Consider the following 18,702-nt stretch of genomic DNA (forward strand, 5'->3'; position numbering starts at 1 on the left):
TCAGGGGCGAGGCCGAAATGGTGGCAGATCTCTGATGGCCGGAAGGGGTTGTTCAAGTTGTTGATTAAGGTGATCAAAGGGGAGGGGAAGACGACAGAAACAAGATGAAAGAGAGGGGCTAAAAAAGTTTTAGTGTATGAATATAAGGTATCAAACTGTAGCGGAGTTGAGCAGCCTCGAGTACAATAAATAGAAAAACTACAGAAAAGAGTTTTTTTTGTGTGTGTGTTTTTTTAACCATGAAAGTACTTATTAAAGCTTTTCACGGTGCTGACTTCCCTTAGCCACTAGTTATCTTTCATTATGGGAAAGCCGCTTTTTATTTCTTTGTGTTATCTCAGCTAAAAACAGATTTTGAGCGTACTTTGAGCGCCCTTCACCACTTCCTTTGACTTCCTTGGCTTCCTCCTGCTTCCGTTTACAGATCCAGTTAAACCTCTGCTGTGAACCTTTCCTCACGTCGTGTCTCACTCTCTTCTCCCTGTGTATTGCGGCTTTTTTGTGCTCCTAGAGCATCCTGTACACACAGCTCTCTGTAGCGCGTAGCTCATGCCATTGGAATGGTTTTATTATCTGTCTCTTTACTAGGTTGCTGGCCCTTAAGGACAGGAACTGTCTACTTTCATCCCCCACCCAGCTTGTAATTCTCAAATGTTAGCTAAGTAAGTAAAATCATAGAAAATATCCCTATGCTCTGCAAACCCGGAAATCTCAATGCAGTCATGCTTTAAGATATAAACATTAGATTTTATATTGTAAAATTGTCAAAACGAGGGATAATATGTTTTTGTTCCTAAAATTTGGTTTTAAGCAAAAAGATATCTTTTGGAAAGTTACATTTTCCAGTTAAAATTGATAATGCAGTTTTCAGTCGTGAAACTAAAACAAATTTTAGTGTTATGTTAACTGAATATTGGCTTGTTGGCTATTTTTTGTCCTCTGTTCTATTAACTGGCCCAATGTTATGATGATTAGCAATTATGGTAAGGCAGAGTTTAAGCAGGTAAATTACCACAGGCACATGAATGTCTTTTTTCCACATGAATTAAGCTAGAGTTAAAAAATAATGTAAATTTTGTTTTGGAGTCTGACATTTGGTAAGTGTTTTGTTTTTTTTTTTAAGCTATAAACTAAATCAAAGATATGATATTAGGCTGCAGGGACTTAAACTGATCATTCAGTAACGTAAATATATTTATGTAAATATCATCGGTATTGTTTTTATTGTTATTATAAAGGTAGGTACCTAAGTATTAGTACATATGCTATTTAAGAAACAATAGGCATAGCTCCTTAGTTAATACGAATTCTGCACACATTCCTTGAAGTTTATTTTAGAAGCAGTTCTTGAACTAATGTTAAAAAAGGGGACAAATCTCAGTGTTTTTGGTATTAAAAAAGTAAGGATTCAGGTAGAGTCTAAGTTTAAAGTTGTCTTCTTATATATATGGTTCCCCAATTTTTTCTTTCTGTGGGTAGTGGGAGGACTATTTTAGTCTATTATAGATTAAGTGGAACAGGCCATGGCTTTTTTTAAATACAAAATTGGGTCATGTGCAGAAGTACTGGTCCCAATTCAGTTGTTAATTAATGACAGATATGGCCCATAAAATTAACTTTGTTTCTGTGCTCTCCTTTTAAAGATTTTTTTGTATGAAAAATCACTTATTCTTGTTGTCTACAGTTCATGAACAGAGTTCTTTGTTCAGTTTAAGTGCACAATACTTAAGTCTTAAAATATTAGAAAACTAATTTTTATGTGATTCATATGTTGGAATTACCTTTTCTTGCTTATTTTAATTCTTTGACTTATCTGCAGACTGAGAAATAACTGGTAGTATGAACCAAATTGTCTCTAAGTACTTTGCTTTTTGTAATACACATTTATTGGACCAGGGGGACCCGTTTGCCCTGAGTCTATTCAGGAAGATTTAATTTTATCAGTGTGTTCCAAACAATAGTGTATACTTAAGGATCCCATGGAGTACTTAAAAATACAGATTCTTGACTGCCACCCTCTGCCATTGTCCACCCCCAGTGACTCTGGGATATGACTCAAGAATTTTAAATTAAAAAAAAAAAAAAAAGCGTTGCTAAATGAGTCTGATATCGATGATCCACTGACCACCTGTTAAGAAAGACTAGTTTGCATAGTGTTAATACTCTTGTTGTCACTTTTATGAGTCTCCTGGACTGAGCAAGTGCCCTGGATTCTTGTCCTAATCAAACTCTAAAGGTAATAATTCTCACTGTAAAATTGGAAAAAATAAAATTGGGAAATAAAGCACATAGGAAAAAAATCATACATACTCCCATTATCCAGAGAAAACTGATAATGTTTTAGTTGGTTTTTCTCCATACTTTTTAAAGTTTTAGTTGGCATTTAGTTGAAAGTTAGATGCAGTTTTATATTCTGCTATTCTCATTAACCTCATACATTTTTTTTATCATGTTATTAAAAATTATTACCATTTTTAGTGCCTCTCTGGAAAAAAATACATAAATTGCCTCATATATCATTGTTTACTTAACCATTCATCTGTTGCTGGATGTTTAAATGGTTTCTTTTTTTTATTTTTTAATTTTTAAAAATTAACATATATTATTGGTTTCAGAGGTACAGGTCTGTGATTCATCAGCTTTATTTAATACCCAGTGCTCATTGCATCACATGTCCTCCTTAATGTCCATCCCCCAGTTACCCCATCCTTCCACTACCCTCCTCTCCAGCAACTCTCCTCTCCAGCAACCCTCAGTTTGTTTCCAGTGATTAAGAGTCTCTTATGGTTTGTCCCCCTCTCAGGTTTCGTCTTGTTTTATTTTTTCCTCTCTTCCCCAATGAGCCTCTGTTTTGTTTCTTAAATTCCACATATCAATGAGATCCTATGATAATTGACTTTCTCTGATTGACTTATTTCACTTAGCATAATGCCCTCTAGTTCCATCCATGTCGTTGTAAATGGCAAGATTTCATTTTTTGATGGCTGTGTAATATTCCATTTGTGTGTGTGTGTGTGTGTGTGTGTGTGTGTGTGTGTGTGTACACACACACACACACACACACCACGTCATCTTTATCCATTCATCTGTTGATGGACATCTGGGCTTTTTTCATAGTTTGGCTATTTGTGGACATTGCTGCTATGAACATTGGGATACAGGTGCTCCTTCGGATTACTACATTTGTATCTTTGGGGTAAATACCCAGTAGTGCAATTGCTGGGTTGTAGGGTAGCTCTGTTTTCAACTTTCTGAGGAACCTCCAGAGTTTTCCAGAGTGGCTGTCCCAGCCTGCATGCCCACCAACAGTGTAAGAGGGTCCCCTTTCTCCGCATCCTCACCAACATCTGTAGTTTCCTGACTTGTTAATTTTAGCCCTTCTGACTGGTGTGAGCTGGTATCTTATTGTCGTTTTGATTTGTATTTCCCTGATGTTGAGTGATTTTGAGCATTTTTTTCATGTGTTAGTTGGCCATTTGGATGTCGTCTTTGCAGAAATGCTGTTCATGTCTTCTGCCGGTTGGATTGTTTTAGATGGTTTCTAATTTATTTCTGATAAATAGCATTGGAATGAACATCTTTGTGTGAAAAACTTTTCTGAACTTAGGATTTTTTTCCCCTTTGCTCAGGGTTGTAAAAATATTTTTAAAAGCTTTTGAGACATACTGCCAAACTATTTGCTAAAAAGGTTCAGCTAATTAAAGTTACCAGCAATAAACTGAAGCTCTTACATTCGACCTTCACCAGCATTGTGTTTAGTGAACCAAAAATACTTTCTTTAACAGACAAAATGTTGTGTAGTTACTCTGTTTTGTACATGTGTAAACATTAGTTTGATATTCTACACTAAGTATTTTTTCTATCAAGAACGGATATTTTTAAGAGTTCCTGAGGAAAATCCTTAGTGATCAATAAATGGTAATTCTTTTGATTTTTTTTTCTCACGGTTTGAGCAGTTGATAATAAACGTACACAGTTTCATTTTGCCAGAGATGAGAGTCTTAACAAAAATATTGAGTCTTCCTCTGTTCTCTTTCCATGCACTTTGGAAGTTGAAGGTATAAGCTGATTTTAATTATGAAGTTAATTTTTTTTTTTTTAAGATTTATTTGAGAGAAAGAGAGTGAGCACACAGAGGGAGAGGGAGAGGGAGAAGCAGGCTACCCCTGAGCAGGGAGCCCAGTGTAGGCCTCTATCCCAGGACCCTGGGATCATGACCTGAGCTGAAGGCAGGTGCTTAACCGACTGAGCCACTCAGGCGCTCCATGAAGTTAATTCTTAATTAAGAAAACAAAGTTCTTTCTTCTGCTAGAAGCTGTTTCTGATAGGTAAAGAGCAACATTTCAAATGAACATCTGTCAAAAAATTTAACTGGTGGTGATAAGTAAAATGTGAAATATTAAAATTTTACCGTTCATTCATTGTCAGTAAACCCCTTCTAACTATATGGTCTTCTACTTAAAATTATATCTCTTGATTTCAGACGTAACTGTCCCCTCGATTGCTTAGTTTATCAGTTTTGAAGAACACCAACAAAATTTGGAGATTCCCTGGAAAAATTAGGGATCATTCTCCTTTTTTCTGTCTTCACAGTGTTTGATATTTATATAATTATTTTCATTTCTTATAGTTTTCCCTTTGTCATTTTAAATAATAAATATAAACCTTTTTTTTTTTTTTTTAAAGATTTTATTTATTTATTTGACAGCCAGCCAGCGAGAGAGGGAACACAAGCAGGGGGAGTGGGAGAGGAAGAAGCAGGCTCCCAGTGAAGGAGCCCGATGTGGGACTCGATCCCGAAACGCCGGGATCACGCCCTGAGCCAAAGGCAGACACCTAACGACTGAGCCACCCAGGCGCCCCATAAATATAAACCTTTATCTATCCTGTTTAGTTACTGGTACTGTGTGGGTCCCCTCCCCCCCGCCCCCCGCAATGCCGCCGATTTCCGGAAACTACCTCCAGGCAGAAAGCCTTGGAATGGTAGGCGCACCTCATTTGTTCTTTCTGAGATTACAGTTCTGCGCTGCCTGTTGTACAATGCCTGAAAATACTTGTTTCCTATATTTCATTCACTTTTCTCATTGGTAATGGCAGGAAGATAATTTTGGATCCTCATGGCTGGAAGCTGAAGTCCTTTAATGACTTCTTAGTTGCTGAATCTAGTGATTGTTCCAGAAGTCTTTGGAATGATATGGTCAAATTCCCCTTCTTTGAAATTTTCCTTCTCTCTCGTATTTAAATACCACCTTTTCCTGTTTAGATCTTCTATTTCTGACTTTCCTTTCTGCCGGTTTTTTTTTTTTTTTTTTTTACTAGATCCTCTAACTTTGGTACTTTAATTATATTAATTGTAATAATAATGACAACACTAGAGGTCACCATGTCAGACCCTGTGCTAACTTTATGCCTCTGTTCTCATTTTAATTTAATTTAAGCAACTGCTTGGTATTCTCCGGAGTAGTTTTCCTCCTCCTCGCATTCTGTATACTCTCTTAAGTTATTGGCCCTGTGTAAATGCTGATGACTTACACTTATATTTGTAGCCCTGATTTCTGTACTGAACTCCCAGTGTTTATATCCAACAGTCTGTGAGCATTTTCAAAGGCTTAGCAACCTAATACAATCTGAATGAAACTCCTCTTTTTTTTTTAATCTTATTCCTTATCTTGGCATTATTTAATCTATAACTAAACACACACAAACACAACAAAAAATATGCTGTACATAAACATAAAATTTGCATGCTAACTTAACCTAATTATTTCTTAAATCTGACCCTGCTGCTCCATCACTGCTCTCTTGTCCTGTTGGAGCTCTTCTCATCTTGTCTGTACTTTTGTACCAGCCTAACTGATCTCCAGTTGTGTCCCTCTAAAATCTGTACTGTTTCTAAATTTTAAATCACAATGTACTTCCTGGTTTAAAGACTTCAGCCTTCTTGTTCTGTGACTTGCTGTTTCTTAGATCTTTGTCTTGCTACTCCTTTACCTACTCTAGTAGGAACCACATCATTTCTTGACTGTAGCATGCTCTTTTTCCAAATTTTTGTTCACGTTGCAACTTGTATCTCAACTTTTATCTGACTCTTATTTATTCATTTCTAGGACTCAATCAGTTTTTTCCAGGTCTTCTTCTTTTTGTTCCCATAGCATCCCACTCATAGCTCTGAGTCTTGTCTATTATGCATTTTTTTCATTGTTAAATCTTTCCGCCTTCATTTATTTGTTTGTTTGTTTATTTTTTAGTATGTTAGTCACCATACAGTACTTCATTAGTTTTTGATGTAGTGTTCCATGATTCATTGTTTGCATGTAACATTTATTATGCATTTAAATGATCTTTTGTTTCACTTTTGCTGTATTATAAAGTCTTAGAAGACAGTACATTTTTAAATTCATATTTGTAACCTTAGAACTTAGCTGAGTACTTGACTCCCAATTCATTTTTAGATTGTTTCTATCTTAAACGGTGACACAACTGTCCATCATTTCCCCAAACTAGAAATGTGGATGTTTTCCTAGTTTCTTCTCTTTTTATCACATGTAACCAGTTCCTACTCCTTGAATTTTGCTTTTACTTGGGTATTATGTGTTTGCATTCTTTTGTTCACATGTTCATTCATTCAACAAATTTCATTAAGTGCTGCTGTGTGTGAGGCAGTGTACTAACTATACTGCTTGCTGGACATTGTATTGAATTTGTAGAATTTATACATTTTTACAGAAGTAACATGATTATAAAGTTCAGTTTTTCCTTTTAGGAACAAAGGTTTATCTATTCAAGTACAATTTTAGGCACCTGAGGGAGGTTTTATACGTGTTTCTCATTTGGTTGTGTACATTTCTTTTAAAGCTTATTTGTATTCTTTTCCTATTTAGAAAGGTTTATTTATTGTTACATTTTCCTGTTTGTCATTGCTCATGTATGGGAAACTGATTAGATGATCTTTTATCTGGCCAACTTATTAAATTTCTTAGTTTTTATGGACTTGGGTTTCCAGATATTTGTTGTCACTGACAAATATCAGGGTATTTTTTTTACCTCTAGGTATTTGAGTTTAATTCATTTTTCATATCTTAAGTACATTGCTTAGAACCTCTAGTACAGTGTTGAATAAAAGCAGTGATACTTGACATCCTAGTTTTATTCTTTTAATGGAAGTGCTTCTTATCAGTGTCTTGCTAACTGTGATATTTATTTTAAATAATTTCTAAAAGTCAGTTAGGGGCACCTGGGTAGCTCTGTTGGTTAAGTGTCTGCCTTCAGCTCGGGTCTTGATCCCCTGGTCCTGGGACTAAGCCTGGACTCTGGCTCCCTGCTCAGCGGGGAGTCTGCTTTTCCCTCTCATTGTGCCCCTCCCCCTCTGCTCATGCTCCTGTGCTGATGGTCTCTCTCCTTCTCTCTCAAATAAATAAATACAATCTTAAAAAAAAAATAAAAGTCAAATAAAGGAGGATCATACCTCTTCTTACTTTCGAGGAGTTTTATCCTGAATCCACACTGAATTTTATCAAATGCTTTGTTGGTGGTATCTGTGGAGATGATTATGTGAATCTGTTAATGTAGAGAATTATAGTAAAAGAGTTCCTAAAGACAGACTTTCTTAATATTTCCACTTTCCTGATTTACTTAATGCAGTCCTGGATTTGATTGCTAATGTTTTACTTCGTGTATTTTCATTTATTTTTGTAAGTGTGGTTGGTTTATAATTTAATTTAATTCTCTGGTTTTGTTTTAGAATTATGCTAGCCTCATAAACTGTTGAAGCATTTTGAATTTTTAAATTAGAAAAACTTTGAATTTGAACTGTTTAAATAATAGGAATTAGTTGTTCTTAAAGATTTCATATAATATTCCATAAATAGCTTTTAGAAAATGGCTGTTTTTTGGCATCTTTGTTTCTCCAAATCTAGTAAAGTATCAGGAGCAAAGTAAGACCTTCTTTTAACACTTGTTGAATAAACATTCTCTAGATAAGGTTCTGGGAAGTGATTTGCTATGGAGAATTGTTTGTTATATTAACAGACTTCATTGTAGTCAGAGAAACATTGTTACTTGGCTAATTCACCAGGATATGGAATTAGTCTGGAAGAGAAATACTGCATGGAAATCTGTCTTTGTAGATAGATTTTTCTTCATAGAAAGATGCTGTTTGGTGGTGGTCTAAATTCAAAGCTAACATTTCAAGAGAACAGTCTAATTTGTATCCTTGAATACAGTAGTTGGGTAATTACCATGTGTAAAAAGACCAAATGTAATCATTTTACCTATGTATTATGTTTGGGTTCTCTTTTAAATCTTATTCTGTGATTTAGAGTCATTATAATTATTTTACAGGCAAATAATATTTTAGAAGTGAAAGTACTTTAATTTTAATAAAACTGATTTACCATATCCATCCACATTTCCTTTTTTAAATTCCATATTTTTAAGCATTCATAGAACTCTTGGGTACATTATAGAAGTAATTAAATATCTGAATATAAGTCTAGGATTTATATGTAAAGCAGTGGTTCTCAGCCAGGGTCAGTTATGTCCCCAGAGGACATTTGGCAATGTCTGGAGACTTTTTAGTTGACACAATGTAAATGCCACTATCATCTAGTGGGTAGAAGCCAAAGATGCTAGTAAACATTCTAAAACACACAAGATAGCCCCCACCACAAAGAATTATGTGATCCAAAATGTTATTGGTGCCAAGGTTGAGAAACTCTGTCGTAGAAGGAAAGATATATACACAAATGTGAATATGCAGTGAAAAAAGGTGTTCTCAGACGTGTGCTTTTTTCTTCAGCAACTAGAATTCTAACTTAATACAGTTTACAATGTCCTTATGCAAAGTGTTTGAGGAATATTCTGCTCTTGACTGACATCTAGTGAGACATTTAAAAATAAGTAAAGCTGTAGATTGAGATGAAGCATTTAAATCATCTACTGCTAATTCTTATTTTTCCAGTGTTAGGAAATTCACAAATAAGGAACCTAGGAAGAGATTAAAGGATTTATCACTGCTGAGAAGGAATAGAATGTAGTAAATTCTTAGCTGAAATATTTTGTCTCCTTTATCTTTCGCTTATATATTCCTGATTTAATATTTGAGTTTAGAACATAAAACTTTCTTTTGATAGTTTTCCAAATAAATGTTGAATTACTCATGTGTAAGACTTATTGTATTTTTAAAAAATTGCCTAAAATCATAGACTTTTAGAGACAAAGGAGATCTCTGTGGTTTAATCTGATTCCTTCATTTACAGAGATTTAAAAATTCAATTTCAGGGAGATGTGGTGATCTAATCCAATGTCATACTACTTGTTAGTGACAGATCTTGAACTGGAACCCACAGTTCCTGACTTCCAGTGGACTGTGTTTCCAGGGTGAGGGAAAGTTATTAAGTACACTTTGGATTCTCTTTGAAGCTCTTACGTTTTCTTCAACCAAATCATGGATTTTAAAACTGTGAAATTGTTTTTTTCATTAGAGAGAATATATATACTTGTATATATGTTTTAAAATAAGTTTATATGTATCTTCTGTGTCTTATGTTTCATTTAATTTTTATTTGTAGATGTTATGCCAGTTCAAGCATGAATATTTCACATTTTTCACAGGCAACGACACCTCCAAATCAAGGACGTCCAGATTCTCCTGTCTATGCTAATCTACAAGAACTGAAAATATCCCAGTCTGCTGTCCCCCCGCTTCCTGGGAGCCCAGCAATTCAGATTAATGGAGAATGGGAAACTCATAAAGATAGTTCAGGGCGTTGTTATTACTATAACAGAGGAACCCAGGAAAGAACCTGGAAACCACCTCGTTGGACTCGGGATACAAGCATAAGCAAAGGAGATTTCCAGAGTCCAGGAGACCAAGAGGTATGAGTAATTAAGGACTCAACCAGTGACTTACCAGACTTTCTCTCTTTTCATTATTCAAGGCAAAAGAAGTGAATAGGTTTATTTCGTGGTACTGAAATGGTAGAACACTTGAAACCTCTAAGCTACCTACTAAATGTTCTTTCCCAGTTTCATTATATTAATGCTAGTTATTTTCTAATGTCTAACTAATAGATAGTAGCTAACCTTATAATGTGTTTACTGGTTCCTGAATTAACTCATTTAATTTGCTTAGTGCCAGTGCCTTCCCTCACATTATAGAAGATACTAATACAGTTACTGTTATTGCCGAGTCAGGGACATTTTTTAGAAAAAGGAAAGAAAATATATGATGTGACTTAGCCACAAAAACAAAGTTATGAACTGGTTAAAATAGACACTTTTCTCTATTGCCTTGGTTTGGCTACTGAGATACTTTTCAGTGTTAGAGGTACAAGGTCACTTTTTATTTGTATGTAAGTAAAATAAGTATAATGTAATTCCTTTGCTATAAGTGGACCATCTTGTAAAGTATGACCGTTCACTCTAAAGTCATTATTTTCTCTATTAAGTGTTGATACTACCTGCCCCCCACCTTTGTTTCACCTTCACCTATACCTCTTGGAGGGTGGTGCAGTGAACTTGGCCAGCTATATTTTGAGAAACAGTCATGTCAGAGGTCTGGAGAGATTCCTTCGGACCGTTCAGACATGTAGGAGAGGCTTGGGTAGGATTGATAGAATGGAGTTAAATCCTGCTGTTTGATAGATGGAGGCCCCTACACATAGGACACTCTGCTCTTACAGAAAGCTTGCATAATCAAAACAGAACTCCGGTTAGGTAGGAGCTGGAAAAATCAAGTAGCACATCTTGTATCTAGCAAAATCTAAAAGCTTTTTGTAGTTAATGACGCCTCTTCTTGTCCTGTTTTTCAGTTGGTTATTTATAGCTTTGGCTTGGTGGTAACTTGTACTTCTAGTGTTAAAGAATGAGATCGAGAGTAGTGAGAGAAATTTGTTTATGTGTTACTAAAATAAGAAAAGTGTTGGGAAAATTATTTGAATTGTAGATCTAGAAAGATTTCAAGTTATATTGTCCTGTATATGAATAGTAAAGTAAAATCTCATTATTTGGAAGAATTAGGGAAAGAGTTCACTTATAGAATAATTTAAAGAAATTTAAAGTATATACAGCAACTTTAAACATGCTTTTTAGCTTTTCATATTAATAAATAGAGTGATTTGTGTATCAGAATCTCTGCTTACACTACCAGTCTCTGCAAAATTGTTTAAAAATATATATTTCCAAAATGGCTAGAGCACATTTTCTAATAATTTCTTGAGAAAGATTGCATATAGGAGGTAATATTGAGACTTTTTGTGTGAAGATGTTTATATTCTTCTCTTATATTTAATTGATAGCTTACATGAGTATAGAATTCTGGGTTGGAAATCATTTTTTTCTTACAATTGGAGAGCATTTTGAACTTCAGTGTATGGTGAAATGGATCAGCTGCTTGCCAGGAGTCTCCAGTGTCAGAACCAGTGGGTCTTTCTTTTAGACTACTCAGTCTTCACAGAAGTCTTAAAATCTGCCAGGAAAGTAAGGGCTGCCAGGGTCTTGGTAGTCAGCCTTTAGATTTGCACGTAGTCCCTCAGTGTCCCCTCTTTCTGGTTGGTACCCATGCCCCATTTGTGCTTCTTGTCTTTGAAATCCGAATCTTACTGTTTTTCCCTCAGAAGAGGTAATTAATTCCTGTACTTCTACTGGGAAAAGGGAAGGGTGCACATCTAGCAAGCAGGCCTGAAGGAAAGGGATTCTGGCAGTTTTAGTCCTCACTGCAATACCCCTGCCTTCACCCTTAGCTCCAGGAGGACCTAATACTGTCAGTTCCTGAGCCATTTGAAGATTCTGCTCTGTAAAGTAGTTGGATTTCACTTCCCTCTCCACAGCCTGCCGCCACCATTTTAGAATCTGCTTTCTTTGCAGATCAGTTTTTGTTCATCTGTTTCTCAGCTTCCAGAGTTTTGTGACTGCTGTCTCTTCTTCTGTTCTCCCTGTTCTTGGCGGTATAAGTCTTTTGAAGCATACTTCAGTAGTTTTAGTGAGGTTTGAGAGGGGGAATAAGTGTTCATTCTTCCATCTAATTCAGAGCTTATTATTTTAGTGGTTACCCTAGAACATTGGTTCTCAACTGGGGACAGTTTTCCCTCCTGGGGGACTTTAGACAATGTCTGGGGACATTTTGTTGTTGTTACAACTCGGGGAAGGCTACTGGCATCTCGTGGATAGAAGCCAGAGATGGTATTAAACATCCTGTGAGGGGTGCCTGGGTGGCTCAGTCGTTAAGTGTCTGCCTTCGGCTCAGGTCATGATCCCAGGGTCAGCCCCACATCGGGCTGCCTGCTTCTCCCTCTCCCACTCCCCCTGCTTGTGTTCCCTCTCTCGCTGTCTTTCTCTCTGTCAAATAAATAAATAAAATCTTAAAAACAAAAAACAAAAAAACATTCTGTGATACACAAGATAGCTCCCACAACAAAGAATCATCTGGCCCTAAATGTCCATACTGCTGCCGTTGCAAGCCCTGCCTTAGAAATGTTAGCATGCATACTTACCAAAGTCTAAAGTTAGCCAGTATTCTCTTGCTCTTTAAAGCCATGTGAGAACTGTATGTGCTGTTGGCTGTTGTTGTCTTTTATTTCTGTTTTTAGCCCTTATTGTACATGGTGATTCTTAAATTCATCCTCCTATTTAGCACTTTTTTTTCCCCTCACAGTCCTTTATGCAAATCAGATTATCTTGGATAACTTTTGTCTTAAGCACGTACTTTTAAATTTTCTTAGTGAGGATTTGTTAGTGATAGAATCTTAGTTTAAAATTTAGTGAGGATGTGAGTGGTAGAATCTTAGTTTTTGTCTGGAAATTTATTTTCCCTCATTTTTGAAGAATATCTTTACTTGATATCAATTCTTTTTTTTTTCCTTAAAGATTTTTTAAAATTTATTTATTTGACAAAGAGAGCACAAACAGGGAGAGGGAGAAGCAGATTCCCCGCTGAGCAAGGAGCCCAACCCAGGACCCTGGGATCATGACCAGAGCTAAACGCAGAGTCAACCAACCAACCAAGCCACCCAGGCGCCCCTTGATCCATAGTTCTAAGTTGATGTTTACTTGTTTGTTTTTTCCTGGTTCACTGAAGATTTTATTCTCTTGTTTTCAGGCTTCCATTGTTGATGTTGGAAATTCAGCTGTCAGTTTGATTGTCATCCCTTGAAGAGCAGCTGTCTCTTCTGGCATACAGCTTTTAAGATCTCCTATCTATAATTTTCCTATAATGTGATTAGGTGGACATATCATCTTTATTTCCTGCCAGGGTTTTGTTGGGATTCTTGAACTTGAGAAGTCCTATCTTTGATTAGTTCTAGAAAATTCCTAGTTGTCTATATATACCTTCTGTCCCACTTTCTCTTTCCTCTCGTTCTGGGACTTTGATTAGATGAATATTTAATCTGCTTACGTTGGTCATGTCTCTTGATTTCCCTTTACTTACGAATTTTATCTCTGTGTCTCTTTGTGCTTCATTCTCAGTAATTTTTAATGTAGTTCCTGTTCACTGTTTTTCATCTTTATTTGATATTAAACCAATCCTTAAATTTTAAAAATATGTTAGTTTTTATTTACTTGGAAGAGCTTCTCCATCTTATTACTTTGAAAAGTTGTAAACCTAAAAAGTAGTACAGTGAACAGCCCCGTACTAGATAGCCTTCATGTAGATTTACCTTTTTTAACATTTTGCCACATCTGCTTTTTCTTTTCCTCCTTCTGCCTTCTACCCTCTAGTAATTTTTTTTCTGAACCATTTGGATTAAGACAACATAATATCTTAGTCTCTAAATATAAGGACATTTTCCAGCAAAACTGTTGTTGTCGTTGTTATTGGTGAAAAATTTTTATCATACCCAAGAAGTTTAATATTGGTATGTTATTTAATATACAGTTACATTGTTTCTCACTTGTCAAGTAATATCCTTTGTAGTTTTTTTTTCGTACAATGAAAGATCCAGTGAAGGATCGTGTATTTCATTTCTTTATCATATCTTTCTTTAGTATTATTTTGTATTTTATAATTCTAGTACATAAGATCTTTAAGAGTTAGATTATGCTGCTTTTCTGCTCTTACTCATGGTGTTTTGTTTCGTTTCTTGTCCACGAGTGTGTGTTTTAGTATGAGATTATGTATAGTGCTTGGAAATTCATGTATAGGAAGTCTTCAGTGCTGGAGTTGAAAGCTTGTTCTGTCAGAGAGGATTTGCTTTTGTTTCTGCCAGGAAGCTAGTATCCTGTGAACATTTGAAATGAATTTTCAGCTTTAGTTTTTATAGGCCACCTAGGTGGTAGTAATTTGGATTGCATGAAGCCTGGTTTCTGGTTGGAGATTCTCCCATTTTCCCCCATTTATCTGGGAAGATTCCTGTGTGGAATAAAGGGACAAGACTTGTTTCTAGCTCACTGATACTTTGAGGGTATAATTCTTTGGGGTGCTAGTTCTTTATTGTCGGGGGAATCCTGTTAGACTCCCTGCTTTTGGTAGTCTCGATTCCTGTTCCCCAATACTTCATGGCCTTGAAAATTAATGTTCTAGTTTTGGGTTTGACGAATGCCTTCAAAGAGAAAGCTGGTCTTTATATTCTGCTTAGCTTTTGACCTGTGAGTATTTCTTAAGCAACCTCTTGCTTCTTGATGATTCTTAAAAAATTTATGTGATATTTTAAATTGTTTTAGTCCAGGTAATCATTTCAGTACCTACCTGTCATTCTCCTGTAAATGGAATATCTCTGTAGCCCCCTCTATAAGGCTATATTTGCTGCAGAATATATACCCCAAAGTTACTGAGCCAAGTACCCTGCTAAATGGAGTTTTGAGTATAGCACAGTTAACATTTAGAGAATGCTTGCCAAAAATAATCTTGATTTTATTTAAGTGCCACTAAATAGCTCTTTTCTAGCAATAAATATCAAGATTTTAAAGGCACTCCTGGTTCTATAAAGTAATAAAACATGTTGAGATATCAGAAGTTTCTTTGCATGCAAGAAAGGAACCTCTTACTGCAAAAAAATCGGGAAAATTATAGGAGCATTTTGTCAGCTAGAAAGTCACGTTTATGAAAAAATTGATTTAGTGACTTTGTTTCCTAAATTAGTTTTACTATTATTCAGGTGTAATTGACATACAACATTATGTTAGCTTTAGGTGTACAACGTAATGATTCAATATTTGTGTATATTACGAAATGATCACCACAGTAAGTCTAGTTAACATCTATCACCACTTACAGAATTTTTTTGTCTTGTGAGAAGTTTTAAGATCCACTCTCTTAGCAACTTCCACGTATGCAGTACAGTATTATTAATTGTGCTTTCCATGCAGTACATTACATCCCCATGTCTTATTTATTTTATAACTGGAAATTTGTGCCTTTTTGCCCCCTTCATCCATTTAACCTTCTCCCCCACCTCTGGCAACCACAAGTGTGTTCTCTGTATCTGTGAGCTTGTTTTGTTTTGAGGATTCCACATCAGTGGGATCATACAGTATTTGTCTTTCTCTGTCTGACTTATTTCACTTAGCATAATGGCCTTAAGGTCCATCTATGTTGCAATGATGAAATTTAATTCTTTTTTATGGCTGAATAATATTCCATTTATAGATCTTTACTCTGTTTCTAAAAGATTTTATTATACTTTGCCTACATGAACATATATTTTAAGTGGTCTCAATTTAAAAATAAGTCCTGATTTTTGAAATAGGTTTTCCATTTTTAACATTGTTACAAAAGGTATATAGCTCACTTTATGCAGGGCTTCTGTAAAGTTGTCTATGTCAGTTTTTGTGAACAAGTTCCTATTAGTATGTTTACGTCTTTAAGTTACTTACACAACATTGAGAATCTACACAGTTTAGTGTTTTAGACCAAATTATGGTGATAGAAAATACAGTCTGAGTCAGATTTAATTGCAGAAAAGTATTTTACCTAAAAGTGATCCTGGAGGGGTCATTTACAAGAGTGCCAATCTCATAAATATTGGTGAATGAATGAAGTTTAAATGTAGTAAGCAAATTGCTACTCATTCACATTATGGTGCCTCTTGTTTGAAAAAGCAGAAATTAAGTTTTGCTTCTCTTGTATGTCTGGATTTTATCATGCTTTTAAAAGTAAAGCACACCTAAGTTATTTCCATACTGAATTTTTTCACCTCTATCATGTTTGAATTTTTTCAGTATTTTTTCTTGTTTTGAAGTTTAGTTTCCAACTATCTTTAATAAACATTTGATTGAGAGAGTACATTAGATAAAATCAATAAATTAGAATATAAAATATAGTATTACAAGACTAGTGTCTCCCCATCCCAGTTCCACACATTTTAAAAAAAGTAATAATTCAAGATATATTTATTGAGCACTGTTGTTTGCCAGGCATGAGAATTTTCAGGAAACTCAGTCTGATGAAGTACCTTCATCCCATATTTTGCTTACACATGGATGTGTATACCCATACACACTCCTGTCAGTTTTTAACCTGATTTCAGTTCAAAAGCAGGATTAGGTAATAGAAGGTAGCATTTTATCTCTCAGTCTGAAAATATTGTTTTCAGTTTTATTGTGGTGAATTTTTCCAGAGTTACATCGTTGTGATAAAATAACTATTATTAATTTCACCTTACCACTTACAGTGTACCATTTGAAAGACTAACAGTTTGTTTTGAAAATTAAATTTTCAGATATAGTCAAGATATCTTAGTGCTTATAACTAATTACAGTTTATTGTTTAGATTTGCAACTGGTGCATATATATATATATATATATTCAAAGAAGAAAAATCCTTATGTTTCTGACTATTTATAGCCTCTTTCATCAGAAGAAAACTACCACAGCATTTGTTACAGCCAGTCAGATAGTCAGTGTGGTTCTCCTCCAAGGGGTTGGTCAGAAGAGTTGGATGAACGTGGGCATACCTTATATACCAGTGACTATACTAATGAAAAGGTACATTCTTTTCTTCTCATCTAGTTTTTTAGGGCAGAATCCTTTCATAAAATAGTTGTGTACTGAAGTTTTAGTAGTATTTAAAAAAACGCATGAAAATATTCTTTATTTTAATTCTGAAATCATGCCAGTTGACAACATGAAAACTCATTATGTAACTACTGATTCATGGTTTTAAATTGCTTATAATTACAGTGATTTTTGTGGTGTCAAACCATTTAAGACAGACCTTTTTAAGAGTAGACCTATTGAGTGTCATTCTGTTTAGACTTCTTCAATAAACATATTTCTTTATATTTTTCTTGAGGAATGGTTTTTTGGGAATAGTTTTCTCAGCATGTGTCACTATGATATACCACCTCCACTTTCTATACTACTTTTCCTTTATAATCAAGTTATTTAAAACAAAAACCATGAGTCTAGTACTTTATGATTAATTAACTAGTTTGGGAATACGTATTGAAATTTTATGTGTTAACATCTGGTATCATCAGAGAAGATAACTGGTTGGTTGTGCTTGCTTTAATTACTTCACACTAGAACATAAGGACCCATTAGTTTTCATGTATTTCACAATTACGATCATATGTTAAATTAGCAGTACTTAGTCTTTTGCTCCTCATAGTCCCTGTATTATATGTATGAAGTTTTATTATTAGTATTATTTAAATAATAATTGAGTGAGAAATGTATTGGCTGCAGGAGGTAGTTCCTAAGGGTTTCACGAAGTTTGGCTTAAATTGTTCAGTAGTTTTATATTTGAAGATTAAAAAAAAAATTCTCTTTTGTTCATTCCTCAACCTTGTTTTCAGCGTGAGTGTGGCCATGTGTCTAGTGTATATGTATATCTGTGTGTCTTTATGTTATATTTTCTTGTGTTAAGTGGTGCTTGACATTGGAACTAGCTTGACACTGGAAGAAAGAGAGAGGAAATAAATTCACATTTAATATTGAGTTTACTTACTCTTACCAAACTTAAAATACAAACTTATACTAATGAGTTAGTAAATTTTTAGTATAAGTTTGTAAATTTTTTTACAGTATTCTTGAGGAAATAGAATAAAATTCATAAACTAATATCTCTGGTTGTATAAGTTTAAACTCCCTTTTATTTAAATTTAGAAAATAACACTTGTTTGGTTGTTTGTGTGTGTTGTTGTTGTACACCTGTTTTGTTTTTCTAGTGGCTCAAGCATGTTGATGATCAAGGTAGACAATATTACTACAGTGCAGATGGATCTCGTTCGGAATGGGAATTGCCAAAGGTAATAAACCTTAACACTGAATTTCTGTTTTAAATAATAGATAAAATAATATCTGAAAATGGCTTCAGCAGATTTACTTTAAAAATTTTTATTCAACTTTTAAAAAACAAAACTTTTTTTTTAAGGAATTCATTGAGAATCCTTCGGCTAAATTTTTCTAAGATGTGTGTGATCTTTGCTGTATAATACTGATAATTTCTATTCAAAAATTCTTTTGGTTAAACTTGAAATCAGTTTTTCATCACTCCTAGAAATAAGAATTTCCTTCAGTGCCAGTAAGGCCATCTTATATCTAGTCATCTTGCATATATTGAATTTCCTACATGAGGTTGGTCTTACATTTAATTTTTTTTTTTTTTTTTAAAGAGAAAAAAGCAACTCGGTATGCCAGCTTATTCTCGTATCTAAATGTGTGTTGTAATTGTGTCAGTCATTAGCAGGATGTGCTGATAAGATCTTTTTTTTTTTAAAGAGAAAAAAGCAACTCGGTATGCCAGCTTATTCTCGTATCTAAAT

The 18,702-nt window shown here is 34.7% G+C and overlaps 1 protein-coding gene across 5 annotated transcripts in view; it reads left to right on the forward strand.

Moving 5' to 3' along the window:
• ARHGAP12 (Rho GTPase activating protein 12) overlaps positions 1-18,702 on the forward strand; it is a 112,304-nt gene that overhangs the window by 45,773 nt on the left and 47,829 nt on the right. For 3 of the 5 annotated variants that reach the window (XM_040645273.1, XM_040645275.1, XM_040645274.1), the window contains exons 5-7: positions 9,613-9,876; positions 16,781-16,921; positions 18,106-18,186. In XM_040645273.1, the coding sequence (XP_040501207.1) occupies positions 9,613-9,876; positions 16,781-16,921; positions 18,106-18,186 (486 nt within the window). The remainder of the gene's footprint in view (positions 1-9,612; positions 9,877-16,780; positions 16,922-18,105; positions 18,187-18,702) is intronic. The other 2 variants (XM_040645276.1, XM_040645277.1) reach the window with 2 other exon arrangements.

This window comes from Ursus maritimus, unplaced genomic scaffold (assembly GCF_017311325.1).
Source record: "Ursus maritimus isolate PB19 unplaced genomic scaffold, ASM1731132v1 scaffold_31, whole genome shotgun sequence".
Classification (NCBI taxonomy): Eukaryota; Metazoa; Chordata; class Mammalia; order Carnivora; family Ursidae; genus Ursus; species Ursus maritimus.